Raw genomic sequence first — 27,790 nt, 5'->3', positions numbered from 1 at the left:
TACCAGCAGTCCTGATTAACTGGAATTGACTGGAAGCTGACAAATATAACATCCATCTACAGGAAGGGTTGGAAGGAGCATCCCAGAAGCTACAGGCCTGTCAGTCTGACCTTGGTGCTAGGGAAGGTCATGGTCCAGAGGATGTTGTTTATGGGTTTATGAAAGGTAGGTGCTGCCTGCCTGATGAGCTTGATCTCCTTTTACAACATGGTGTTCCTGCTTGGTGGATGAGGGGAAGGCGGTGGATATTTTCTACTTGGACATTAGTAAAATCTTTGATACTGTCACCCATGGCATTCTCCAAAAGAAACTGTCACTGTCTGCTCATGGCTTAGACTGCAAAACCAAAGCAGCAATTTTAAAGCAGATTCCCCAATCCTTTGCAAGGAAAAAAAACCCACCAAAAAAATCAATGCACCACTCCAATGATTTCTTCTTTCTTAGTTCAGTAGTTTTGAAACTGATGGATAAAGAAAATAAAAAAAAAAAAAACCTAATCCATGTAGCTGAAACTCCTGGAAGTGTTCCTTGGGAAGGAAACAGAGTCCATGACAAGCCTCACTCCAAGGCAGGGCAGACCATTTCTGACTTGGATTTGGTCTGTGTTTCCCATGGAAATGCAAGACAGTCTGGAAAGAAGAGCCTGACTTGGAAAGATAAGAATTTTAGCTTTTGAAAGCTATGTTAAAAATACTGAACTCCTGCAAGTTGAATTATCCAGTCATTGAAGTAGCAACACTGAGATGCAGAAAGCATGGGCTACATGACATGCTTTACAATCATGTAAGTTGTCTCTTTTTTACTAAGCTAGACCAAGATTATAAATAGTTTAAGTAACATTTTCACCAGTTTAGATTATGAGTTTTAATTAAGCACAAATGAGTCCTGATTTCTAAACAGAGTTTTGTTTTTAAAGCATCTAAAGTAAAACATACAAACACTTGACTAAAGAGTATTTCACAGGTACTTGAGGCCAGCTAAAATGCAATCAGAGGTTATGTATTTTTATCTTACGCACTGGTCCTGATGCCTTTTTGTCATCAAAATACGGGCACTCTCTGTGTGACCATTATTAAAATAAGACCAAAGCAGTGTCTAAGATTATCTTCGTAAGATAACTTCACAGGTAAGAAACTGAATCAAAATAAACAGGAAGAACAAACAAATCAGCAAACCAGCACATCCAGATGCATCAGCTACTGAGGGAGGAGGATCAAAGGAGGTGAACTCCTGGAGGAGGCTGCACCACAGCTACCTACGAGGCGGCAGTGCCACCCCAGCCTGCCTGCTTCTGCACCCTGGGCACTCAGGTGCCTCCTGACCCATCCCATGAGGTGACAGGGCAGCCAGAGCCACAAGTGTGTCCTACTCCTGGCCCCTCAGCTTCTCTTCACTAGAAATAAACTTGAAGCAAAGAAAAAAAATAAGCTGTTCCAGTGTCTGCCAGCGATAAAAAATGTTTGGAAGGTTTGCGACAACAGCAGGAATCAGAATCAAAACACTTTAGAAGAATTCTATGCTGTTCTCTTGAAAAGAAAACACTGTTGTCCTGAAACAGGTTCTTTCACCCAGTGTGCAAAAGACTGAGCCATACAAAGTAGAGGTATTGGATTTATTTTCAGTTCTGCGCAGAAAAGGGTGGTAGGCAGTGAATCCACAAAGCCGGCATACTGATTATCAAAACTTTCCAGACACTAATGTTGATTGGCTCCCAATTACACAATCTTCCTATTCATTAATATTCAATCTTCTATTGGTGGAATGATTCTCTTGCTTCATATGCTAATTAGCCCACATGCTCCATCTTTTTTCAAGCTGGTGCCCGCTTTTCTCCAGCTGATGCCTTCCCTTCTTCAGACACATCCTTTCTCAATCCAGTGGGCATGATCTACTTCTGTAATTACCTAGTTGAATAAACTTGGCTTGTTTTGTTCCTCATACTCTGGCATTATATTGGTCATTTCACCAAGTGTCACTGGTTCAGCACTCCGTTATGTCTGGTGTCAGTTACATACTTGGCTTCTTTCTTCTCATCTTTTTTCCTATAGCTGTTACAATTAGTGAGACATGCTAAATATAACTTATCTATTTGGGAGCCATATATTACAGTGTGTCAAGTACACTGACGCCAAGTATCACAGCCAACTCAGGGCTGCAATTTCTTTCTTCATTTCCTAATAACAGAAAAAAAAAGACAAATTAGAAGTCAGTGCAAATACAAGCCTGAGAACCCTGATAACTTCTTCATCAAAAGAATCAAGAATCTGTACATATGTGTTAGTGATATTTAGCCAATACATGTGCTACCACCATCACAATTCCTTTCTAGCCCCACTAGCTTCAAACAAGTCCTTAGGCACCCAAAGCAGAGAGTAGGCCAGAGAAACTGCAGGAATCTATCTCAAGGAACAATGGATCTCTATCAAGGTGCTTTCTATAATAAAAAAGAATACAGTTCCTGAAGAGCCACTACTGAAAGCTGGAACTAAAGCTAAAAGTAGACACAGAAAATGAACAAAAAAGTCAAGTCCAGTCACAAAAGCCCACAAGCCCTGGTATAACATAAACAAATCCTTCCTGATACTAAAACACATAATTTTGCTAGATGAGAGAAGGGCACATTTTTCAGGAATGGTCTCCTTGGCTAAAGAGAAGAAGCTTCCTCTTTTTTTTTTTTCTTGAGGCAGACTTAGAAGAATAAATAATTTTTCACAATTTCGTGCATAAACATCTGAAAGACAAATGGATTCAAGGATCTTAAAGACTGAATACTCAATCTATCTAAAACAACTTAATACTGAGAATGCCTGCCTGGGACCATGGATGCCTGTGGAAGATTTCTGCTGAGCTCCACAACTCGGAAATACTCTCTCAGTGGAGGAGATTAGAGAGTTGGACTCAGTAGCATCAAAGCATTGTAGGCAGAAAGTTCCCCACATATCATATTAAAGATGCTTGAGCCATGCCAAGTTAAAAAGGAAGTCTATTGAGCCTACAGCAAATACTGAAATTATTGTAATGTTTCATATTTAATTTCTTTTCAAGAATGGAATGAGTGCTATCCAAGTGTTACCCTATGTGCCTGCCTGCAAGGGAAGAAATAGGAAGTGGCAGACTGAGAAAAGTGCTCTCCTTTCACAGCCCCCCATCTTCTTTATAGAGCTGGAAAAGTTCTTCAGAAAGACTAGTGACAGATAAATTGGTTTCAGAGGCCTGTGTAGGTGAACCCATTGCCTTTTTCTACCAAAATTACCAACAATTATGCAAAATTCAATAGTGGGTTTGCAATATGAGTAGATGTCTTCTATCCAGAAATGAAAGTCTTGTAACACAGGCAACTAAGCAGTAAAGAGTGATAAATAAGTGTGAGCACATACATATGCATAACATACATATACATAATACCATGTGACAGAAAGTGCTATAAGACAAAAACAATTACCTCCACTAATTTGGTTTTGTCTGGATTTTCCCGCTGTTGATAAATGCACATGCTAAGAACAGAATATAGTTTTGCCATGCTCGATATACTGACATTCTCAGTTGCTGTGACGACAGCATCCAACAATTTCTGAAGACAAAAAAGTGGAAACTACAATTCAGAATAGGACAAGGTATGTCCTACTTTTGTATCTTGTGAAATAAAAGTGGCACTTTGGAGAGCTGATTAAATATCTCACAAGATTTAACTGGAGAAAACAATTTCTCACACTTCAGACAAAAGGAAGGTTTAAAGTTCAGACAATATTTTCTTACTCATCAATCTATGACATCAATGATCCTAACTGCCAATCAACTGCCTCCAGAAAAGAGGGGAATGACACAATCCACTTTGTTACAGAGTAGCTGCAACTGAGAAGCCATGGTTGTATTTCATTAGAAATGCAATACAGGGCCCTGGAAAATATGTCTTTGGAAGACAAGTTACAGATCTTCCAGGTACAGCTCCTTAGGTGCTCACCCCTACCCATTAGCTGGATGTTACTGTGCCAAACAGCAGCTAGCTCCTATCTTTCAACTCAGAAGTGGATGAACTAGCAGAACGACCGCCTGTAGCAAATTGCCAATCTGGCATACAGTTCCTTCTGTTGTGGAGATGTGAATGTGATAATCTGTGGAAATGCAACACTACCAAGCCAGTGGCACCACTGCTGTCCAGTAACTCTGTGTTGTGTGAGGTTGTGAAGATACAGCTTAAGAAAGCAGCTGCATCAAATGAAAATATTACTGCCTCACAGCTGCTTGACATTAACTCAGCCCTTTTCAGATTAGCTAGGACAACATTTGAGTATTTCCCTGAACTTCCTTCTATCCAACGTGCAGCTAGGAGGCACAAAACCCACACAGCTTTCAGTTGCTGCAAACACAACACGTAGGACATGACAGCGGTGCATAGCCAACATCTCCAGTGAAATGACTTCTAATTGCTGCCACGCAGGTGAGTGCATGCTTTTCTATTTTTCGTCAAGTTGTATGCCTATTACCAAGCAAATAAACAAACAGAAACTGCCACTAATCAAACCAACTTAACAAACCCAAACAAATAATAAAAAACATCCTATCCCATACAAAACCAAGCAGATATATTTTGGAGGTTCACGCAGCTTAATGACTTCAGGAAAGTTCCAATGAGGTTCTCTGGTACAAGTGTCAAGTTCCAGTGACACTCATGTTAAGGAAATAAGTTTTCTAAACAGACATGTTTCATGACTGTAGCTTTCTCCTCACAGCTGAAAAATATATATAAGCTGAAATATCATACCCTTTCTCCAGCTGGAAATACCTTTGGAGCACAGCACTCTCACTCTAGAAAAACCTATGTGGTTTCTCTCCATATGCAGGCAGATGTGAACAACAAAATCCCCTAAAATTTGCTTCCTTAGGACACCAGCCTTAGAATGCTAGTTTCACTTCTACAAACTATGTCACAGCTTAAAAATGTGACAGAAATTGTTTGGATAAGCCCCTTCATCAGAGGAGATACCACTCTGGTCATATTATCCCCATACAGAGGAAACATCCAAACAACACTCCCTTTCTCAGACAGATAAACACTGGCCTCCTCTGCTTTGACCAAACTCCAGGAGTTCAGCCAGCAACTTCCCCCATTTTCGCCCAACCAATATTCCCTGAAAGTCAGGTCCTTCTTTTATACCCTCTCCAGTTCAAGCAAAGGAACCTCTTTTACCCCCTGCAGCTAGGCCCACTTTTGACCCTTTCCCCAGCTATAGCCTAGGATAACAACTCCTCTCCTATAGGGGATTATAAAAACTTTATAACTCTGTAACTGTAAGAACGTAAAATTCTAACACTGGATTTTGAAAGAATTCTGCAAAAGTGAGTATTATTATTTTATCCAGGATGTGCTTTAGGTCAACCGGCTAATTTTAGGTTTAAAGCCATAACTGCTAAAAATCAAGGTCCTTTTCTGGTTCCAAATACATGAAAACATACAAACAGAAAAACAAAACAACCTTACCACAATCCATCATAAAAACTGCATTAATAACTAACAGTAATAGAAGGTTGTCATTGGGCTATATTAAAATCTAACAAGCCCTTTTACATTAAAAATTAGGATGAGAACCCCATCTTCTAAAATACGGCAAGAGCAGCAGTTTACACCAGCTGCAGAAACAATTGTCATAGTCCCTTACAGGCTGAATTATTTCGCAAGCTATATATCCCTCTCGTAAATTGTTTGAACTGGCATTGGTTAACAACTGACTTAATTCACAACCATAAAGAAAATGTCCTACTTCAGTATTAACAAAATTGAAGTTAGACTTACTCTGAGCTCAGAGTAATCTACAAACACTCCTCGTTTTAGAATTTTGATTGCTTTCTTGTCCAATACTTGTGGTTGCCCATCCACCTGAGAACATCTTGCAGAAGGGTGTGCCTGTGAATCTGGAATAATGTAAATTTAAGTCAGGATTTCTCTTAATGTGGAAGAGAGTATCACCTAAGTATCCTGTACCTGAAATAGGGTACCTCTCTGTAATAACAGAGAAAAATTTTAGTCAATTCATGGTGCTCAAATGCAAGTACATGAAAAATGATTGATAGAGAATTATCACCAAAGCAAATACTGTATTAGCTGTTAACTTACAGCAACAAAGTTGTATAGGTAGAAAATCCTTACCTGCATTGTTTCTTGATGTAGGGGGTTCAGCTGCTTGCTTCATAATCAAGTTCTCATAAAACCCTCTCCTTTCAGCACAGGTAGGCCGTGGGATATTGAAAACTTCTTCACGATTAGTATTAAACAATGTTTTTATCTAGACCATGAGAAGAAAAGAGATTTCAGATATAAGGACACAAAGACTTTTTATTTTCTATTCCAAACAGATGAGTGTATTTCTAAATTACACTGAATACTCATCTAGATAAAACAAGCTTTAAAAGTCAACTTCTTGGCCTTAAAAGGCTGGATTCCCATAGCACTGCAGACTAAAATACCTTCTCTAATCAACCTTCTCAAGTTTAAGATCCATGAGAAGAAGTATGATAAACCAGTCAGAAAGGGGTGACATTTACCTCCCCAAATACTGCTTACTGTACATTTACCCAGCTTGATGTCCTTCAGCTTGAATATTTATGACAGTTATAGAGGGATGAGGCAGGGATTGGCAGACAAGTGACAACTTTTGGTAATGTGGGATTCTTGTTTTTTTTTTTTATCTTATTTACTTATTATTAAGTACCTTATTTTAGAAGATACTTAATAATTTTATAAGAACTTTGCTATTTATACAAAACAATCAGAGCAACATATTAATATTTTAAACACCTTCCTTTAAAGAACACTCAGATTCTAGAAAACACAGCATGTGTTCTTAATTAATTTCATTAAGAAATACAACTAAAAATTGTTTTCCAAGTTGCTTAAACAGAAGTTTGTCCTTAGCTTTTTAATTTGCCAAGTTTCCACCCAAATGAAGAAATTGATTTTTTGTGAAATAATTTAAATTAGAAATTACATTCTATCACTAACAGTATGACCACAGCACTTTTTCAGTAAAAATGTTTTCAGAAAAACAATCTTCTTCCGAGCTATCTTTCAAGCACTGTGTATTCTTCACTAAATACACACCAAACCATCTCAAAGCTACTGAACTGGCTGTCTGAAGTGCATCTATATGTCTGTCTAGTAAGCACAAGTGTGTGAGAAGGGAAAAAATGTTGGGTCAAAGTCAATCTCTTCACTCAGAAAACACTTTAGACAAATGCTTTCAACATTTTTTATTCTAAGAAAATTTTAAGAGGTTCTGGTGCCTGAGTAATAACAGCATAAATTGGCTTAAGAGCAGCAGAGTACTCCAGCATTTCAAGAAGTTGTAAACTAGCAAGAAACTGAGCAACAAAGAAAGAAAATTATTGGCAGAAATACCTCCTCAGGGAGATCTTCATGTGGCACATCAGATGTTGCAAGGAGCAAAACTGGAGCAAAGTATGGAATGTTATTCAGCAATCCTGTAAAACCAGCTTTCAGTGTAGGTCCAACAGCCTCCCACCACGAAGAGATTTGTGGGATATAAATGATACTTGGTGCTGTCCTTTGAGCTTCTCTTATCAACTAGTAAAATGAAAACTTGGATAAGAAAATTGCATCATGTAGAACAGGCCACTGAGTAACTACGTATCAGTCAGACTATCTTGTGAAATAGGAGTGCATAAAGCCAAGACATCAAGACAAACCAATGAATGAACAATTCCTTAACAATAAGGTAACATTTTCACTTTGAGTCAAACATAGACATTGCTATGCAGACAGAAACAGAACTGAATCAGATTTCAAAACTACTTAGGGGTAAGGTAACTCCTAAAGAGCCTCAAAACTCAGATGATGTGATGATGTGCCTGAAAAATCAAGACTAATCCTTCAGCAAGATGTGTTAGCCTGGAAAAATCACTACATAACTGTGCCTGCACCATTTCCATTTCAGTTCATTTGCCCATACCCATGTTAGACTGGAGCACAGCCTGAACAAAGACCTATGTGAAAAAATGAGGGCTAGCACAGTAAAATAAGACTGGTCACAAATAATAATTTCAAGAACATTTGAAACATATAAGAGGTCACTAGTCCTTAGCCTGCCCGAAGAGCTAAATCGCTCAGAGCCTCTCATTCCTCTCATTATCAAAGCATCCACCAGACCAGATGATGTGCTTTGAAAGACCACAAACCACTGCCTACAAACGGCACTTCAATCACAGAAGAGGACACAAATCTACTTCATGAGGGAAGTGGCAACAGTGCTTTCACACGGCAAATTTCTCCATGCATCATTTCAGAGTAAGAATATGTAGGGAGTCCCTGTCACAAATGTGTGATATATCCATGCAGCAGTCAGGGTATTTACATAGCCATAGGTGCAACTATGACATAAAAAAAAGGGAATTGCTCCTCCTGTATGGCAAACGAGTATCCAGTCACATGATGAGTCTGTCCTGACTTGTACAGCTCTAAAATGCTGCTAATAAAGATAAACATATTTTAATACAGCAATGCCAAGTAATTAAATTGAATTCCCGCCTAAAACTAAAAAAATCAAAACTGCAGTAATCTGCTTATATTTTTTTTCTAGTTAAGGGACACACATCAGTTTGCACATTTAAGCATTCCATTAATTGGAATGCTTTCATTGCATTTCACTGCAGTAGTACAGACTGGATTTGTATATTCAAAAAAACTTATTTTCACAAAAACTTTGGCTGCCTTACAAATACAATAAAAAAAAGGTTACAAAAAGTGCATGACACCATCAGGCTGATGCAGAGCCAGCTACTGGGAGCAGAGAGACCTAAGAAGTAACAAAACCAACTTTCTGGATCCCATCAAGACCAGCCACAAAGAGGGGCTTATTAGCAGGCCCTCCCACCTTCCCAAGCTGCTAGCAACATCCTCTTTCATTTCAAATAGAAATGAAACATGGCTATGTAAAAATCTCTTTATTCAGTATCATTCCATCTACAAGAAAAGTGAATTTTCAGACAAAAGTAAACACATAACAGCACATTCAAATCAGGCCAACTCCATTAACAGTGATTTGTGCTTATGTTACTAGTTTATATACAGTTCAAGAATCCTATGAGAACAACAACAGCAGCAAAAAAAGATACCTGTGAACATGTTTCTTCCTGTGATGTGGTGCTAACAAACAAGGTGGGTAGATCTAGTGTATAAGCTGGAAACTTTTCCAGGGCGTGTAATATGGCAGGTGCCAAATCAAAAGCCTGCCCACATCCTGGCTCTTCAACTAGTAAGAACCGTGGCCTGAAAGATGTTGGCTGGTAAGAAGGATTTCTACAACAGTAAGAAGAAAACAAGTTTAAAAAAGTGTGATGAAGATGCACAGAGATGTTAAATACTTTTCCTTTTTTTTTTTTTTTTTGGTAAATCTGTTCCATGTTCCACTAAATAATAAGCTGCTCTGTGATTCTGTGATCAAGAAGACCAGTCTATTTATCAAAGTCTATTTTCTCAAAAACTGGTATCACTCCTCTGCTAAAACATCCTGCCAGTTCCCAGCACGTCTATTATTCCTTTGGCTGGGTTAAGTAACAGTTCTTAAATCCCACAGGGGGAATGTCCAGACAAACACACACAAAACAGCTGGTCAGTAACCTGATAACAGGGCAAAATAACAATTCTTACAGCTCAAACCAGTCTGAGTCTCTTTACTGTCCATACACAGCCATTTTCTGGGTCTCTTTACTGTCCATACACAGCTTGTCTTGACTTTAATTGAGTTCTCTACACCTGTCAAATTTAGCTAAAATTTGGCCACAGTTCCTGGAGATGGTGGGAAGAAAGGGGCAAAACCACATTTCTAGGAAAAAAACGAATGTGGTTAGTGAAATACATTATATGTATCTGAAGAAGAACATAACTTGATTGCTTAAATTACAGCACTACACTAAATATGTGTAAGATTTATATTCATTTTATTCGGTCATTCTAGTTGTTTCAACTTTGTCTTGGACATTAATTTCCTAGTCATCTTGCTTTACTTGCATGACATACCCTTGTGAAGAGGTTTGTGCATTTTCCCACCACATTGATATTGTACCTTTACTTGTTGAAGTAAAAGACCCTAGAAACCTAACCAACCTCAGCAAGTCATATTTCCCAGGCAGCACAGCCATAGGAAGGGAGAAAAATATCTGACAATAATATTTTTACATTTTTAAAGCTATTGGACTACACGACTTCAACAATTAAAATGTCAAAAGATCACAAAAAATCAGTAGGGTAAAGGTAAAAAATGGAGGCATCCTTTAAATTTTTCTCCCAGTGATTTAACAAACCATTTCTTGATTTTGTTTCTGATACATAATTTGCTACTGGTTCAACCATCTTGGAAGGTAGAAGGGTAAAAGATGGCTACATAAATCCATGGAGGTTTTTTAAGCTAAAAGAACAGAATGAGCATTTTTTGGGTCTTTGAAGGAATACTATGGATTAAACCAGCTTGCTTTAATGGTCTGTGAACCAGTTTGACTCAGTAAAAGAAGGCTGGGCTGATCTGTTTTACAAGTTAGGGCACTATAGTCAAAACAGTTTGATCTAGTACCCAGCTGGATCTTCATGGTTGAATTCTTGCAAATATTGATCACCCCTCCACACACTCTTAACTCCTTCATCTAGCAGCCCTCAAATATTTACATAACATTTTACAGATGCAGCCATCTCAAAAATGTCATAAAGAGGACAAACATGTACCGGCTCAAAGTGCGGAATTCTGCCTTTTTGCTCTCAGGCTTCTTTTCAGAGACTGATGGTGAGTCATCATCGTCACTGTCAATCCCATAACTCCCTAAAACAGTATTTAAAGACGAGAATTTTGTTATCTTTACTGAATAGTTCATATTTTGCTCTTGCTTTAATACACCTTTGAAACCAGTGCTGGAAAACATTTCTCTTGCATTTTGTTATTTGAATACTATTATCTGAAGGGTACATCCTACCACAGATCTGAGGGCATTGCACAAACTTATGCAAAGCTGTCCCATGTCCTATGATTTGCATGAGGTATTATCTCTCTATTGACAAACACTTGGGAAGTTTTTTCCTTAGAATGAAGATGATCAGGAACAATTTCTGTAGTTGTTAGGTATCAGAAAAACCCTTCTCCCCTCATTTAAGCATTTATTTACTATATTTATAATAACTATTGATTATATCAGTGGACAAAGAAAGGGTTACAGATGTCATTTATCTGGACTTCTGTAAAGTTTTCATTTTCATCATTCCCCACAGTGTCCTTCTCTTTAAATTGGAGACAGATGGATAAGTGCACTATTAAACGGATAAGAAAGTGGTTGGATGGTCACATCCAGAAGGTAGCAATCAATTGCTCGGAGTTCCAGTTGACATCAATGACAAGTGGTGTCCCTCAGGGGTGCCTACTGGGACTAATGTTATTTAATATCTTCATTATTGACATAGATAAGGGAATTGAGTGTAACCTCAGTAAATCTGCAGATGACACTAGGCTGAGTGATGCAGTTGACACACCTGAAGGATGGGATGCCATACAGAGGACCTGGACAAGCTCAAGAACTGCAATAATGGGAATCTCATGAGGTTCAACAGATCCAAGTTCAAGGTGCTGCACCTGAGTCAGGGCAATTCCCAGTATCAACACAAGCTGGGGATGAATAGATCAAGAGCAGTCCTGCCAAGAATGACTTAGGGCTGCTGGTGGCTGAGAGGCTGGACATGACCCAGAAATGTGCTCTTGCAACCCAGAAAGGCAATTGTGTCCTTGCCTCCATCCAAAGCAGTATGGGCAGGAGGCCAAGGGAGGAGATTCTGCCCTCTGCTCTGGTGAGACCCCACCTGAGGGCTGCATCAGCTCTGGGGTCCCAGCAAAGAAAGGACATTGACCTATTGGAGCAAGTCCACAGGAGGGCCACCAAGATGATGAGAGCAATGGAGTATCTTTCCTATGAGGAAAGACTGGGAAAATTGGGTTTGTTTAACCTGGAAAAGACAAAGCTTCAGGTTGACCTACTTTTGAATTTCCAGTACCTGAAGAGAACCTACAGGAAAGATGAAGGACTCCTTACAAGAGCATGTGCTGGGAGGACAAGGGGAAATGTATTCAGACTAAAAGAGAGGTAGTTTAGATTGGATAATCGCAAAAAATTCTTTACTCTGAGAGTGGTGAGGCATTGAAACAGGTTGCCCAGAGAAGTCATAGATGCCCAGTTCTTGGATGGGTTCAAAGCCAGGCTGGATGGAGCTCTGAGCAACCTGGTCTAGAGGAAGGTGTCCTTGTCCAAGGCAGGGGGGTTGGAACTAGATTACCTTTAAGGTCCCTCCAATGCAAATCATTCTATGATGCTACAACTTGGAAAGAAGTGCCTCATATGTGAAACCTTAGATCCATCTCTGAAATTACAATGGGATGTGAGCTACTGTCAGTAATAGGGGGCTCCAGTAGAGAACTCACAGCTCTCCACTGACACACAGCTCCCACTCTGCACATGCAAAGTATAACAATTAGATGTTATTGTAATACCTTGAGTCTTCAGTGCAAGCTTTGCATGGGGAAATGGTCTCTGCAAGGCTTGTAAAATTCTTTCCAGGGTGTTTTCTAACAGAGGCTTTGAAATAGATGGTAGTGCTCTCCCAGGTGAAGCCCCAGCTCTCTGTGATGCTGGAACAATCTTCTGCATGGCCATGGCAAAATCCTTTGCTGTTACTTTAATCGATCTGGCATCTATCTTCAGTCTTTTGTCACTTTCATGTATCTGTGGATAGCGGCGGCGCAAAGCACAGAGCCCAGCTTCAACACACAAGGCCTTAATATCAGCACCACAGAATCCTGACAAACAAAACAAGAACCAAATATTACATATATTTGTGTTATATAGGTTAAAAACTGCCTGGATGGCCTGGCCAGGAGGGTTGGTGAATGATGCTACATCCAGTTGGCAGAGGGTTCACTAGTGGTATTCTCCAAGGCTCAGTACCGAGTCCAGTCCTTTTTAATATCTTTATCAATGATGTGGATGAGGGGAGTACACTCTCAGTAAGATTGTGGACAACACTACACTGGGTGGGAGTGTTGATCTGCTGGAGAGCAGGAAGGCTCTGCAGGGGGATCTGGACAGGCTGGATCAATGAGCAAGAGGTTCAGCAAAGCCAGGTGCCAGCTCCTGCACCTCTGTCACAGCCCCATGCAGTGATACAGGCTGGGGGCAGAGCGGTTGAACGCTGGCCAGGGAAAAAGCACCCACACTGCTTTCAAACTCACCAACACATTTCTCAGCCAGGTCTTCAAGTATGTTGTCTGACGGCTTCAGGGTCCAGTCTCGTGTGTGAATTTTGAAAATTTCTAATCTTGCCTAGAAACAAAATAGTTGCATTTAGTTTGCCTTAAGTTTTCTCTTAAGAAAACAACCACAACACAAAACCCCCAAACCTCTCACAATAGCACAAATACTTTTGTCTGCTAAACTTCTAAGTATTTTAAACATCAGTTATTAATACATTCGCTGTTTCTTCAAGCAGGAAATTTAATAATTCTTAAATTCTTACATTGAACTCTCGTAGGAGAAAAAAGGCAGGTGCATCTTCCATAAAAAGTGAGTTTTATAAGCATGAGACCTAATGATTTTGAAGAACAAATTGTAGTAAAAGCCTCATCTGTAAATGGACATTCTGCATCAAAGAAAATTCTCTCAAATCTAGCAAAATTTCACAGTGAAATTTAGCAAAATTTCACAGTGAGGTTTCAGTAGTTCATCAAATTTGCTTTTCTGCCAGTTGATTCAAAGAAAACAGTCCTATTTAAAATTGGTACAGTTGCTACCAAGAACAAAAACTATGACTCAGACTACTGTCACTCATCCAGAAAATGTCAAACATGGCCCATTATCATCTCTGATCCGAGCAAGACTTTCAGTGAAGTATATTCTGGTTCACAGATTAATTATGGCACACTTCTAGAATTCTTCCACAGCAGGGAATTGTGTATTAGATCTGTTTCATGGCACCTTGTCTCTTGTTCCTGAAAGCACATACATACTGTATACAAAGGTTTGTGCTAAATGCAGTGTTTCATGCACTTTTGCTAGCCTTCAATACAACTAGCCTTTTATCTTTGCTCCAAAAATTGCCAAGAAATACCAGTGATAGTCAGAGAAAAAACACAAAAGCAGGGTTACAATTTTGTACACCATCTCTCCCTCAAACATCCCCATCCCAATATTTTTGTTGCTATAAAACAAATTTCTTCATTGCTTAGCTATTGCCACTGAACTCAAAGTGCTGCACCTGTGCAGTGTACTTCATATCTTTGTCCAAGAGAGAAGTAACTACTTGTTGACATCATCTTACTCCTATATATATTCAGTACCAGGTTTGCCCTTCACAGTACAATGGAAAGTCTCCAGATATCCCTCTTGTGTCCAAGCTGTACACTACAGATGGAGACTTGCACTCCTCCACAATGCTGCCTTGTTACAGGGGGTTGGTACAAAGATGGACTTTGTCCCATAAGACTGATTTGAAGTTCTGACCTCTTTGTTTGGCAAGTTGAAGCGGAATTCTCGTTCAAAGCGCCCAGGTCTTCGTAAGGCAGGATCTATGGAATCCAGTCTATTGGTCGCTCCTATTACCACAACCTCTCCTCTGCTGGCTAAGCCATCCATGAGTGTCAGAAGTGTCCCCACAACAGAGCTAACAGAAAAACATAATTTTCATTCACTGGTTTAGTAAATTTTCTTGGGTCCCACATAACCTTCTCCAGTGATCAGTCAAAAACGACAGGTTTCTATTGACAAGACACTGATCAGTGAGAGAATTATTTTAGTACAGCAAAATACAGGTAAGGTAACACAGACCTTGAACTGATATCAAGCTTAGTGAATTGCTTCCATTTATTGTTTAAAAATAATCTGAAATTCACTAGCACTGAATTACTAGTTTTCAGGTAAAATGAAGGTGTCACATCAAGATAAATAGGTTGTGGTCTTTTCACAAAGATCAAACATGTCCTACCTGTGAACCTGATCTTGCTTGCTGGACCGTACAGGAGCAAGAGCATCGATCTCATCAAAGAAAATAATTGAAGGTCGCATCTGGTAGGCCTACAAATAAAACACAGGAACACGGACATCAGGACAACATTACTACTTGAAAGAGAAGAAAGACATTATGGTTGGAAAGGCACTGGAACTAGATTTTTTTAATCAGGGATCTCTATTAATTAGCCTAATGTGAAACAGCAGCTTGTCAACAGAAAACAGCAGCCTGTCAACCCACTGAGACTGGGTGACAGGAAACAAATCATACCAGATTTTTTTACTGCTATTTGGCAACCATGAGGACAGGGCTCAAAGTTTCTGGAAGTGACTTCCCATTACTAATTTAAATGAACATGTGCATCTGTTTCCCAGTCATGTAAAGCTACCATCTCTTGCTTCTTGAGACCATTTTTATGACTGAGTTGTGTACATGGTGAAGGGTTTTTCAGGGTGGTGGTGATTTTCTTGTTTGCTTTAGTAATCTTTTCAATACATCTCAAGAGACTCCATGAGAAAGGGAACACTGGTAATCCCATTTCAGTGGAAGATTACAAAACATGAAAAAGAGTGAGTTCTTGACCACAAAAAGTTAGCTACAATTCCAACAGAACACATGGCATATTTCAACCTTACCTGCTCAAACACTAAACGCAGCTGTCGTTCAGATTCTCCTACCCATTTACTCATGCAGTCGGCAGCACTTCTCATAAAAAAGGTCACTTTCCTGTCACCTCTGCTACATTCATTAGCAAGTGCACGAGCAACCAGGGTCTTTCCAGTACCTGGTGGACCATAGAATAAACAGCCTCTACAATTTAAAAGAAAGATTTTTTTTAAAAATTCACATAAGAAAAAATGTAATGGCAAAGTATTTATTTCAACCCCCATCCCTAAAATACACAACTCTGCACTCCTAGGTTGAACACTTCATGGATATTTTAGTAACAGCTGAAATGTGAGAAAAGTCAAAAGTGTTCTACACAATTCTGCAAGACAAAGGAAACAAAATTAATAACGAGAATAATGCAGATGTACAAAAAGACAGTAGCATCCCAGTTCTGACAAACCAACAGAGATGGTTGTAGTAGAGTGAAGCAAAACAAGAGCAAATTTCCAATTTTAGCAGAATCTGAGACTCAGCTATCTTAGGAATCATCAGTTCATTTTTTCAGAGATAAACTGCATATTCATTCTTGTTTTCATAAAAGTCGAGATTTGAGAGCAAAGCATTTCATTCCCCCTCAAAAAGCTTTGAGTTACTGGATTTGGTCTCCCTTTGCTGGTGATTAAGGAAGAGGAAGTAGTCTAAACATGGGAAGGTATTCTGCATTTCTGTATTTCCATCAACTAGAAGAGTCAATGTACTGCTGCTTCAAAAAGAATTTCAACGAATAAAGAAGCAAAACACAGATTTTCTTTTGTTTGTTATACTTTTAAATTCACTGGAAGCAAATAATTTAAAGTCCTATTTCAATATACCATGAGCAAAGATACATAAAGCCAATGAATCTCCAATAATTTCACTTCATAACACAGAACTGGCTTAGCTGTGTAAGAAGGGGACATGTGGAGGGATACAATGTAAGAAAATAGTGCAGGAGGTAGTCTCACACCTGAGGAGTTGCAGCTGTACTAATCACCAAAGATAAGGAACAGGCCTGCCCTTAATAGACCACAGCTGTGTCCCATAAGAAGTGAGTGCTACAAAAGAGTGGTTTAGCTGGTTGAGGAGGGAGCTGGAGTTTGTTGGTTGTGCTGTGAAGAAGAGTTAGTGCTGTGAGGAACTGCATGTGAGAAATCGCCAAGAAGGTATGGGAGCTTTGCAATAAGATGACAACAGTTGGTGAGGCTGATTTGATTCTGACATAATCCTGTGGTGATTCAGGTAGAGAACTGTAGAGAGAGCAGTAAGGAGGTGATCCTGTGGTGGTTTGGGAAAAAGGACTTAAATATTAAACAATGTGATCCCAAGGTGATTCAGGAAGATGACTGCAGACCTAAGAGAAATTAGATGGTGGAGTCAGGCAGACCAAGAGCCTGACAGGCTAAAAATCCAGATGAGCTATAGCCAGGCAGACCTGGGAGCCTAGAAGTCTGGACAATGTATGAGATACTACCCCCAAGAAGAAGAGTGCTGGATATGAGGAGTGGATGCTACACACTCTGCTTGTTTGGTGCATTGGAGCAAGCCCTGTGGCCCCTGCCAAGGTATGGCTGCAGTCCAGAGGGGACCCTGGACAGTGCCAGGTCCCCCCTGAAGGGCAGTGTGTGCAGCAGGACACAGGAGTGGCACCACAGAAGTGGCAAAAGGCCTGGCCACAGCAGCAGCAGCCGGTGCCTCAGCAATAGCATGGCCCCTGAGGAGCACAGGGGGAGGTTTGCTCAGTTGCTGCTGCATGAGCGCTGGAACAAAAGCAGCATAAAGCTCTGAGAGGCAGAGTCAGAGCTGCACAGACAATATGTAAGAGAAGCCTCCTAAAACTGTTTAGTGGCCATCTCCACAGCAACCCAATGTCATTTGGGATTGGGCTGTAGGGCGAGATGCAGCCAGAGATGGAGCCCAGCGTAGCACTGAGAGCATCAGGGGAGACTGCCTGGTCCAGACCTGACAGATTTTGACACTTGGAGCACAGGTGAGCTGCTGGGGACACAATGGGAAATAACATATCAAGTGAAGAACAGATTGTTTGTTTCATCTACATGGAAAACAGAGCAGGGCAAGAGAGGCTTGCAGTGACCAACTAATACAACAAGAAACTGTAAAAGGAAGAAGAGAATTATTAAAACAGCAGTTGGAACTGGGGACAGAGTAGCTCTATCATTCAGTATGGTGTATTTGTTTGCTGATTAAACGTGCATTTTGTTTGTGAATTGCAGCTATTAATCTTCAATTAGGCATAAGTGAAAAAGTTTATATTCCATAAGCATAAGTACACCTGACAGATACTGGATTGATGTTGTTCAAGTTGTATAGCTATTGATAAAATGATGTAACTGTTGATTTGTTACTATCCTAATATATATAGCCTTTAGCTTATTCTTGTGAGTTGCCTTATGAAGGTATACAGCTATTGATACTGTCAATATTCTAGAAGTGTAAGTATAAGAGTTTCTGATAATATGTAATGTAAGTTTGAGTAATGAATCAAGGTCAGCACGGAGATGCATTCCAAAGTTAAATGGAAGTTACGCAAAAGATGATTGTACTGGGTTTACTGTCTTTTGCAAGGGGCCCTGCAAAAGACAGTAAACACAGCGTTTGTTTATGAAAAGCCTTAGGTTGAAGCTCTAGACTGTGAAAAGCAAAACTAAATCAGAACTTAGAAACATATGTTCCTAGTGATGTGTTGCCTGAACATCTGTATACAATTAGTCCTAAGTGAGATATGTGAATATGTTATAATATCAATTTACTAAAACATATCTTTCCAGAGATGTTGCAACTTTGTAATTAAAAGGGGGAAAAGTGGAGGGATAGAATATAAGAAAATAGTGCATAAGATAGTCTCGCACCTGAGGAGTGGCAGCTGTAGTAATCACCGAAGATTAGGAACAGGCCTGCCCTTAACAGGCCACAGCTGTGTCCAATAAGAAGAGAGTGCTACAAAAGAGTGGGTTAGCTGGGTGAGGAGATGTTGGAGTTTGTTGGTTGTGCTGTGAGGGGAGCTGCAGTTTGTTGGCTATGCTGTGAAGAAAAAGGAGTCAGTGTTATGAGGACCTGCCCATGAGAAATCACTGAGAAGGTGTGGGAGCTTTGCAATAAGATGACAACAGGCACAGATTAGATTGCAGTGTTTTTTATGTTTGAGCTAAAATAACAAAGTTCTAGCTGCAAGTCCCATCAATTGCAAAACTAATACCTGAAATACTTGAGGAAAAAAAAAAGAGTTGGTGTAAGACAAAACTGGGCTTCCACAAAACAAATTACAGTCAACTAGCAGCAGATAATGCCCTCCTATTCTCAAACTGATCACGTCCACTTGCATGCCAGACTCTAAAAAAAAAAATAAATCTCCAACTCCACCTTTTAAAGACTAGTTTTGACGCAGTAAATCTCTGAACATACATATATGCTATATTCTATCCTTTCTTTGAAGTTACTTTTTATTAGTGCCTGAAAGAATTGTAAACACTGCTGAAAACTTTGAAGCATAGAAACATGTTGATACCCCAGTTGGATATTCTCCTGAAAATAACTGAGTTAACAACTTACAGTTTTAAATGATGTCTCTTACCTTGGAGGCTTAAATTTCAATATCTCAAAGACATCAGGATAAAGCAACGGCAAAATGACCATTTCTTTTAAAGCTGAAATGTGGTCAGAGAGACCACCCACACCATGAAATTGTGCCTAAAGATGAAGCCAACAGAACACATGTTAAAGAAAGCTGCAATATCTATAAGGTTCCATCACAAATTAGATGTCAGCACAAAGAAAATGTTAGTGGTAATTTGAAATTGCTTTAGAGAAAACTGTAAGTCAAAGGAGCTGCAGAGAGCCCATTACTGGAAGATTCCATAAATACTGCAAATGTCCCACTGACACCATGAGGTAAAAATACTTACTGAACCATCTATTTGCATTTGCTCCACACCAGCCAGGCTCGCTCCAATTTTCAAGTGATCCTTGTGAACTTCATTGAAGTTGCCTTTCCGAGTTGCTTCTGTTTTTATGTGATCATTCAGAGGTCCCTTTATTCGGAGCTCATCTTTCTGAGAGTTGGCTGAATGAGACCTAATTTGAATTAAGGAAAAAGAAAAAAGTGCTTCCTAATTTATGATGCAGTTAGATAATTTTTGATTTTCTAATTATACCAAGTAAATCCAAAAGACCTTATGAATGAGCATAAACTTCCTAAATAGTTATTCATTCCAACAGTTTTATGTTTAATGGCCACGACTAAATAAACAACTTTAAACTGAGCTAATTATTTTAACAACTCTTAGCACTTACAAATATGAGTATTGCAACTTATAATTTAGAATTTCATTAGGCATTTTTCTTGTTTAAGGATAGTTTTATAAAGAAATGTGAACTCTCTTGAGTGATTGAATAAAAAATCCATTTAAACTTCCATACAGGCTCTCCTTGTAAGCTGTCCTCAGTTTTAATAAATTGTACCCTTCAAGATTAAGTCTTAAATCTTAATTTGTGCACTCTTCAAGTCTAAGATTTTCAGAGGGACATTATGGCTTCCATTCCAGAAAAATGAAATTTCAGTTACACAATCTTAGCCACAACTCCCATTACCACCTCATCAGTGACCAAAAAATACAGCATTTTCAAATAAAATCTAAGGACTAGTACGAAGGATGGCCTCCCCTGCAGTGTGTGTTTTCCTTATACCCTCAGACTACTACAGTAGTAATCTGCAATTATATTAATCTCTAATTATCACCAGTCCAAAAAACCTTGAAAGTATTATTCAGTCATATGAACAGCACAACACATATCAACAGCAGTCTTATAAAGGAGAACTATCATAAACCATACACCAACCTTTTAGGTTTTTTGCTTGAATCTCTCTCTTTGACAGGTGGAGTATAGTTGGATGAGCTTACGTTACGTTTTCTTAGATCTGTTAAATGCAAAAAACTTACAAATTTGTTACAAACAAGTTTGAGGGAAACCAGGATAGTCAAAGGCAGAAAATGGGACATGTATTATCCATCTCTAAGTTCAGGAAAGTTTCAAGGAGGGGATATTGGGTGGGTTAATCAGTGCACAATAGAAATAAAAAGACACCTGATTTTTAAGAAAAGTTGAAAACCACAAGAGTAAGACTATTAAATCTCTTTGTTATTTTTTAAGCATAGATAGGTAATTTTTTAAACTGAAAAGCAACAATAAGGAGACCAAATTGCAAGAAAAAAACCAGAATGCACGCAGGATACATGCATTCAATAAAATTTACTGGCAGAATGAAGTAAGAAATATAGAGAAGTTGTGTGCATGTATTTTCATTTAGAAATAAAAAGGAAACCTAAATCAACAACCCCTCACTTTCATACAAGAAATTAGCTCTCAAGAGAAACTGTATAATATGTAGTATTGTACTACATACTGTATTGGGTCTGGCTGGGATAGAGTTAATTTTCCCCCCAGCAGCTCTCACAGTGCTGTGCTGTGCCTTGGTAGCTGGAAATGTGTTGAACACACTGGTGTTTTGGCTACTGCTGAGCAGTGCCGGCACTGCATCAGGGCTGTCTCCCCAGCATTCCACTCCCAAGCAGTAGGCTGGCAAGATCCTGGGAGGGGACACAGCTGGGATAGTTGACCCAAATTAACCAAAGGGATTTTCCATATCATATGATGTGAGCTTAGCTATAAAAGTTAAGAAAATTAGGTGGAAGGAGGAGCATTTGTTTTTTAAAATGTTTGCGTTCTGGAGCAATCACTACACGTGCTGAAGCCCTGCTTCCTGGGAAGCGGCCAGACATCGCTTGCTGACGGGAAGTAGAAAACAAAACCTCTGTTTTTTCTTTCTTTGTGCACAACCTTATTCTTTTGTTTTGGTGAACTGCTTTACCCTACAGATTGACTTCCATCTGATTTTCTCTCCCCAGTTCAGCTGAGAAGCGAGGGTGATAGAGCGGGTTGGTGAGCACAGGTGTCCAGCCAAGGCAGCCCAGCACACCTACTTTCCAAGGGAGATTCGTAGCGCTCAACAGCTTTCCTCTGCCGGAAGGAGCGGCGCAGGCCATCACCTTGTCTTCCTTCACTTCCTTCTGGTGAAACCACTGCACATCAACACAATGATAAGTTGTGTAAGTACTGTTGCAAATGTGATGTATTTAAAACCCACTATATGACACATTCCCACCTGTCCATAACTTCTTATCTTATAAGCATTTCAGAAAAACAAGTGGATTTTCTTTTTCCTCTGAATACCTGTTCTAAGCTCACTACTGTACAGCCCTAGAGCTTGTAATGGCAAGCAACATAAATTCTTTAATAGATGAAAAACAAAAGTAGTTCAGCCCATCTCAATTGTTAAAGACAAGGCTTTTGGCTAGAGTGTAGTCAAGAAAATTTAAAGCAGAAATAGCCTGCAATGCTACCTGGATCATCAGGATTTTCATTGTTAGCTCTTTCCATATTGAGGCTTTCCTAATACAGAGAAACAAGAAAGATCAGTCAGAATTATGTAAAAAGCCTGTGGGCATATTTGGTATTTATATAGTAACATTTTCAAGGCACTCTATATACACAAAAGTTAGAATTAGGCACAAGAGGAGAGAATGGGAGCATCTCTCTGGTACCCAGGATTAACAATAAGTATTTCTGCTCTAAAATAGGGTTTAGTACATGTGATAGTTAAACACTTCACCAGATGCAAAAAATTGTGCATCAATTAATCCCAGGTAAATAATCCAAGAGTGTAGCAGAATCTAAGACAAAGCAATTCCTAGCAGGCAAAAAAAAAAAAATCATCCTGGTATTTGGGAGATGATAAACAAAGTACTGTGGAAAAATCTGATTTCATTAAAAAACAAACAAAGAAACCAAAGAAAACATAAAGGAATTCACATCTAAACAAAAAAGACCTATCAAAGCAGGCTATGAAGATGTTCAAAAAACAAAGCACCTGTCATTCAAAACGAGAATGGACTAACTTAATTGAGGAAAACTAAGAGGGAATTTGGTTGCTGAATATAATTTTAACATGAGTTCCTCTCACAGCAGAGGACTACTTGAGCTCACAGTCAAGGCTGACACAAAACCAAACATAGATACAGCACTCATCAGTTTTTAGTAGGATTTGAAGTGAAATCTCAAGCCCTGAAATGGCTATTCATAAGCAGAGTCCATTCAAAAGTCAAAAGGCAATTCAGAAAGCATAGTTTATGGCATGTATTGCAGCATTTCACTGCTATTTTTGAGTTTCTTCTGAAGAAGATATTCCTTCACCCTTAGAGCATAGAGATGTGCCATGACTGTAAGGTATTAAACTATAACTGGAGAGCAAAAATATATAGTTTTCTAGACTAAACTGGGCTTTGGAAGAGGTTTGTTGAGCTAAATTAAAAATACAACTAAGTAATTCCTCTACATGAAATACCCTACAAATCTTTTCCCTGTCATCCACTTTTTTGCAAGACTGCTTCTGAAGTACTACGATATAGAATTGATGTGCAAAAACAAAGATAGCCAGGTACAAAAAACTTCATTGAAACCAGCACAAATAATCATATGATGTTTCAATACAGCGTGCACAAAGCAAGTCTTTGACCTCCAGGCAAGTTCTTCATCACTACATAAAATTAGGTCCAAAAGTTATTTTTTTTTACAGAAAGATTTAGGAACAAGTGGTTAAGCATTTGCAAACATGCGCCATTTTCAGGTCTATTTTCCCCTCTTGCTGAGCACAATTAAAAAAATCTAACTTAACAATTTAAAAATTAATTCTGAAGGTCATATTAAGATAACAAAGAAATTATGGAAGTTTGTCATCACAGTTAGGTTGGTCTGCATGACGGCATTAAGTCATTTTTATTTCACAGCCTTCCTCAGACAGCAGACTCACAGAGTGTGTTGGAAGGAAGTGACGAGGACCATCGACTTCAACTCTTAAGATTGATTATTCTTCTTGTAACTGGAATTAAGGTCTTACACTGATTTTCTATGATTGTATATGGTGGAAAAAACATCTCATTGCTGTTACACTTTGCAAGCCCTTCTGAAAACAATGTCAGTGTGGGCTTCACAGAGGGAATTAAGATACAGACACACAGACAGAAACACTAGTACTGCTTCACTTTGTATCCAACTTTCCACCATGTCTTAACTCGACCTGGCATTACAAAATTAGTTTTACGCATGAAAGAAAAATTAATTAAACATCAAGATACTTCTGATGCAAAAAAAACTGATTTAGAGGAAAAGTTAAATCTACTCAGTCACAACATAAAGTCACTGTTTTGGAGCACAAGAACCAGCCTACACATAACAGAGGCTCAGGTGTGATCTCTCTGCAACAGGCAATCCCAAAATGAGGACACCAGCAGCCAATTAAAACTTAGCTGTGCTCAAATTCTTTACACAAGAAACACCTGCTAAATATATCCTTCTGAACATACTCTCAAGTCTTAAACAACCTCAAGAACCTGTTGCCAAAAAAAACCTCAGGTTCAGAAGAGCTTGGCTGCAAAGTACAAAGGCCAACAGTTTATATAAACTAGCACTTTAACAATAATGACAGGACATACCCATGCAGGCAGAGTGAAAGAGAGGGACCCTGTGTGCCAACTGCAGCGGAATGTTGACAGAAAGGCTGTGAGGTTGCTGAGCAACAGCCCCTCACCAAAGTTCCAGCCTTGGCCACACCCAGTCCTGCTGCGACTCCACTGTGGAAAGTCCCACTTGCAGCCTAGAACTTGGCAATTACAGAATCTTGGAAAGGTTTGGGTTGGTGAGAACCTTTAAAGATCATTTGATTTCAACCCCTCTGTCATGAGCAGGGACCCCTTTCACTAGACCAAGTGGCCCATCCAAGCTGGCCTACAACAGGGCATTCACAGCTTCTGAGGGCAGCCTGTTCCAGTGCCTCACCACCCTCACACTAAAGACACACGGTACATGTGGTGGCACCTTGGAAAGTCTCAGCCCAAACACATTTATCCCTTGCTGCCAGGAACAATACCTTTTTCTGTTGTCAAAAGACAGGGAAAATCCCTAGCCAATATTATGCACAAAGCCTTGCTAATAGGGCTAATTTAAGTAGCTTTGCAAGATGATGAAAAACCCTAGTCGCTTTTAAATTTGCCAAACAAAACATTGATTTGTAGTGGTCTAACTACTTTGTCAAGTCTGCAGCTTTGGTGGACCTCAAAATCACCTTTTATCCCAACCCATACTATAGAAAGCATAAAGTGATACTGGTTTCATAGGAATTTTTTCCATAAATACAAATGAACTGGCATTAATTCTGCTACTCACTTTTAATTCATTATTAATTCAGTTTCATGTTATCTGTTCCATTACTTTTTCCAAGGAATTATGTGACACTGTCAAGTCTATAATTTCCTGGTTCTTTTATTCTGTTTAAATATTAGCATGTTACCCTTCCTTTGCAAAGCAATCCTGAAATTTCCCCTGTGTAGCAAGAGTTACTGAAAATCGACAGTAACAGTCCAGCTCTTCAACAGTGCCTCTAAACCTGTAGGATACAGCTTATTCAAACCTGCTCATTTAAAATGTTTCATTTCCTGTTCCAAAGTAAAAATAGTTCCTGAAGCAGATACAGCTCTTATCCCTCTAAATCAAGCCAGTAAGAATGGGAATGCCCAGGATCCCCCATCACTTGAAATAAGCCATAGAGGACAATGACAGGAATAACTTCTGTGATACAGAGGAAACCACCACAAGTGAATGCTCTTTGACCAGTTAGTTGGTAAAACACAGTTGTTTCTGGTTTGGCATATGTGGAAACTGAGATATAGGGAACCTCACCAATATCCACAGTGCATGTAGCAAACATAAGAGCAGAAGTTGGAAGGTCAGAACAACTCATGGCCTAACAGCTACAGGCAGCTCTTCATACATCCTTCACTATTGACCTAGAGGTTCCAATCAAATATCACCACATCAAAGCACAAAACATCATGTACAGCTGTTCAGTGTTAGCTGATCATCTTTTTATTGGAATCACAGTTAACATTAACTATGAAAAGGAATATAAAACAAGTAATTGCTGGGGTTTTTCTTTCTTTGTACAATTTCTGGGGTTTGGCTCAGGGCGATTTTTTTTTTGTAACGCAGTCAGCCCATGTGGAATAAGCATGATGTATAATTGCAAGTAATTTTTTAAATAATATTGATAATAATTTTGTATTTTACATTGTCTTTTTAAGAAGATAAAGGACCAAAAAAAAATGGCAGTGCAGACATACATACAAATATTGTGTTAGAAACCTAGAAAAACATATAGGGAGATTAAATGTCAAAATGGACCAGTCAGTACAATATTGATAAAAAATTATTTAATTGTTGTAAGGCTGAAGTTCTGAAATATGCAAGCATGCATAAGCATAAAAGAATTATGAAGTCAAAGACAAAAAAATTAAAAATGTGAATAAATGTCTGATATAGTCAAGTAATAAAGGTCAACTTCCATATAGCATTTTCTGGGATATATTCAAGTAGGAAAGCAGCTGAGACAAACTGAAACAAGCTATAATGTTAAAATATTGATTTGCTCTTGACCAGAGTAGCTAACATGAGTTATAAATTTGAATTCTATTCCTTTATGCTTACTGCTTGGAGATGTGGAATGAGCCAGCAACAATAAGAAATCTTTATACATTTAATAGTATATTTGCCTCTTTGTGATTTAGCATTCTGAAACACTCAGACAAAAGAAAATCTGCATTAAGAGAACATCAGTGACTCAAATTCAGGGGATGGGCAATACCATATCTGGGATTGCTTTTATAATGCTAATTCAGCTCAGGTGTGTGAGTCCCTTTCCAACAGGGGTCATTTAATACGAGCATTCTTTTTGAGAAAATCCTGTCTCTCTTGGATCTGGGAATAAGTCAACATTTGTGTTGAAGAAGATGCTAAATGTGAGGTGGCCAATCCCTCATTTACTGTAGAAGAGGAGGAATTTGATGTAATGAATGATGTAGCACTTTAGGAATTAAGTATTGCCCAGAATACACATTCATCTTTCTCTATAAAATTCCATGGCCATATTGGAATAATTTAGATGCAATTTTTGAAAATTGAAATTAATTCTGTTTTCCCCATTTTCTATACCAAACTTTAAATCCTCATGCTTAATTTGTGTAATTTAAAAAATCTCATAGTTGTAATTTAACATTTAGTAGACTGTAAGTCTTAAAAGAATTGCAGCTACTCACAGTTAAGTCAGAAGTTGAGCTAAAGGATACCAGCTATTCATCTAAACCAAAGTAACAGTTATAATTTGTCCTATTTTCCTTTTTATAGTATTCTTGGAACTTAGTTCCAGGGGACTAAAGGCATTCTGAACTTACTATGAAAAATCAGTTCCAAGGTACCCTGTCTTAAGAATCCAAAGTTAGTGAGCAATTTTGGTCATGCCTCCTTTGTTTCCATCTAAAAACTGGAATGAAAGGAAATGGAAATCTGTATATAGTGTCTGAATAGTGTATATTCACCAATTCCCTGGCTCTTTGCCCTGCTCCTAAGATAAACATCCATACTTAGACTTGAATCTCCATAAATGGTTCTCCATCCAGGTATTTGATGTGAATTGAAGGATCTCAGGGAACATCACAAAACTGATTTCTTGTGCAACCTACACATCAGCTTAACTTACTTTCAGCAAGCAAAGATGATACCACTGACACAGCTCATAACAGTCCAGAGAAATTAGTGGCTGCTTGTGAAGGGCCTAGGTGCTGACATGAGGAACACCATAGAAAAATCTGTAAGATATCAATAATGTCTGTCAAGAGCAGCATTTGAGCATAGAGTGATAAACAAAATGCAAGATCACATGCTGAAATGGGGAGAATATGATAGTGAATTATTTGGCACCATCCATTCATTCCAATAAATGAGGTAAGGGTATATAGAAAGAACAGTTTATGATCTAATAATGCAAGGCCATTGAAAGATGCCTTTGCAGAGGGGCTTAAACTTGCATGGGCATTTTTAATTCTGATCTATTCTAAATCTTCTCATCTTGTACATTTATGTGCCATTTCCTAGATTTTTGTTTAAAAAAAAACCTATCTACATCATATTCCAGAAAGA

At 38.8% G+C, this 27,790-nt stretch overlaps 1 protein-coding gene across 2 annotated transcripts; it reads right to left on the bottom strand.

The window, feature by feature from the left end:
• Positions 1–1,468: 1,468 nt before the first annotated feature.
• LOC135443377 (ATPase family AAA domain-containing protein 2-like) lies at positions 1,469–24,388 on the bottom strand. Of its 2 annotated transcripts, none has more exons than XM_064703596.1 (18): positions 24,256–24,388; positions 22,108–22,156; positions 21,688–21,786; positions 20,546–20,624; positions 19,612–19,780; positions 19,281–19,396; positions 15,679–15,853; positions 15,020–15,108; positions 14,539–14,698; positions 13,272–13,362; positions 12,534–12,839; positions 10,730–10,823; positions 9,127–9,310; positions 7,394–7,579; positions 6,146–6,281; positions 5,792–5,910; positions 3,443–3,571; positions 1,469–2,174 (listed from the first exon to the last, which is right to left on the bottom strand). In XM_064703596.1, exons 2-18 carry the CDS (start codon positions 22,142–22,144, stop codon positions 2,136–2,138), a joined length of 2,208 nt encoding a protein of 735 aa, XP_064559666.1. In that variant the 5' UTR covers positions 22,145–22,156; positions 24,256–24,388; the 3' UTR covers positions 1,469–2,135. The 2 variants fall into 2 exon arrangements, with proteins under 2 accessions (XP_064559666.1, XP_064559667.1); XM_064703597.1 differs by lacking the exon at positions 24,256–24,388 and adding an exon at positions 23,991–24,006.
• Positions 24,389–27,790: the final 3,402 nt, after the last annotated feature.

This window comes from Zonotrichia leucophrys, chromosome 2, assembly GCF_028769735.1.
Source record: "Zonotrichia leucophrys gambelii isolate GWCS_2022_RI chromosome 2, RI_Zleu_2.0, whole genome shotgun sequence".
Lineage (NCBI taxonomy): Eukaryota > Metazoa > Chordata > Aves > Passeriformes > Passerellidae > Zonotrichia > Zonotrichia leucophrys.
The sequence above is the reverse complement of the archived record's forward strand: the minus strand, read 5'-3'. Positions and strand labels throughout refer to the sequence as shown.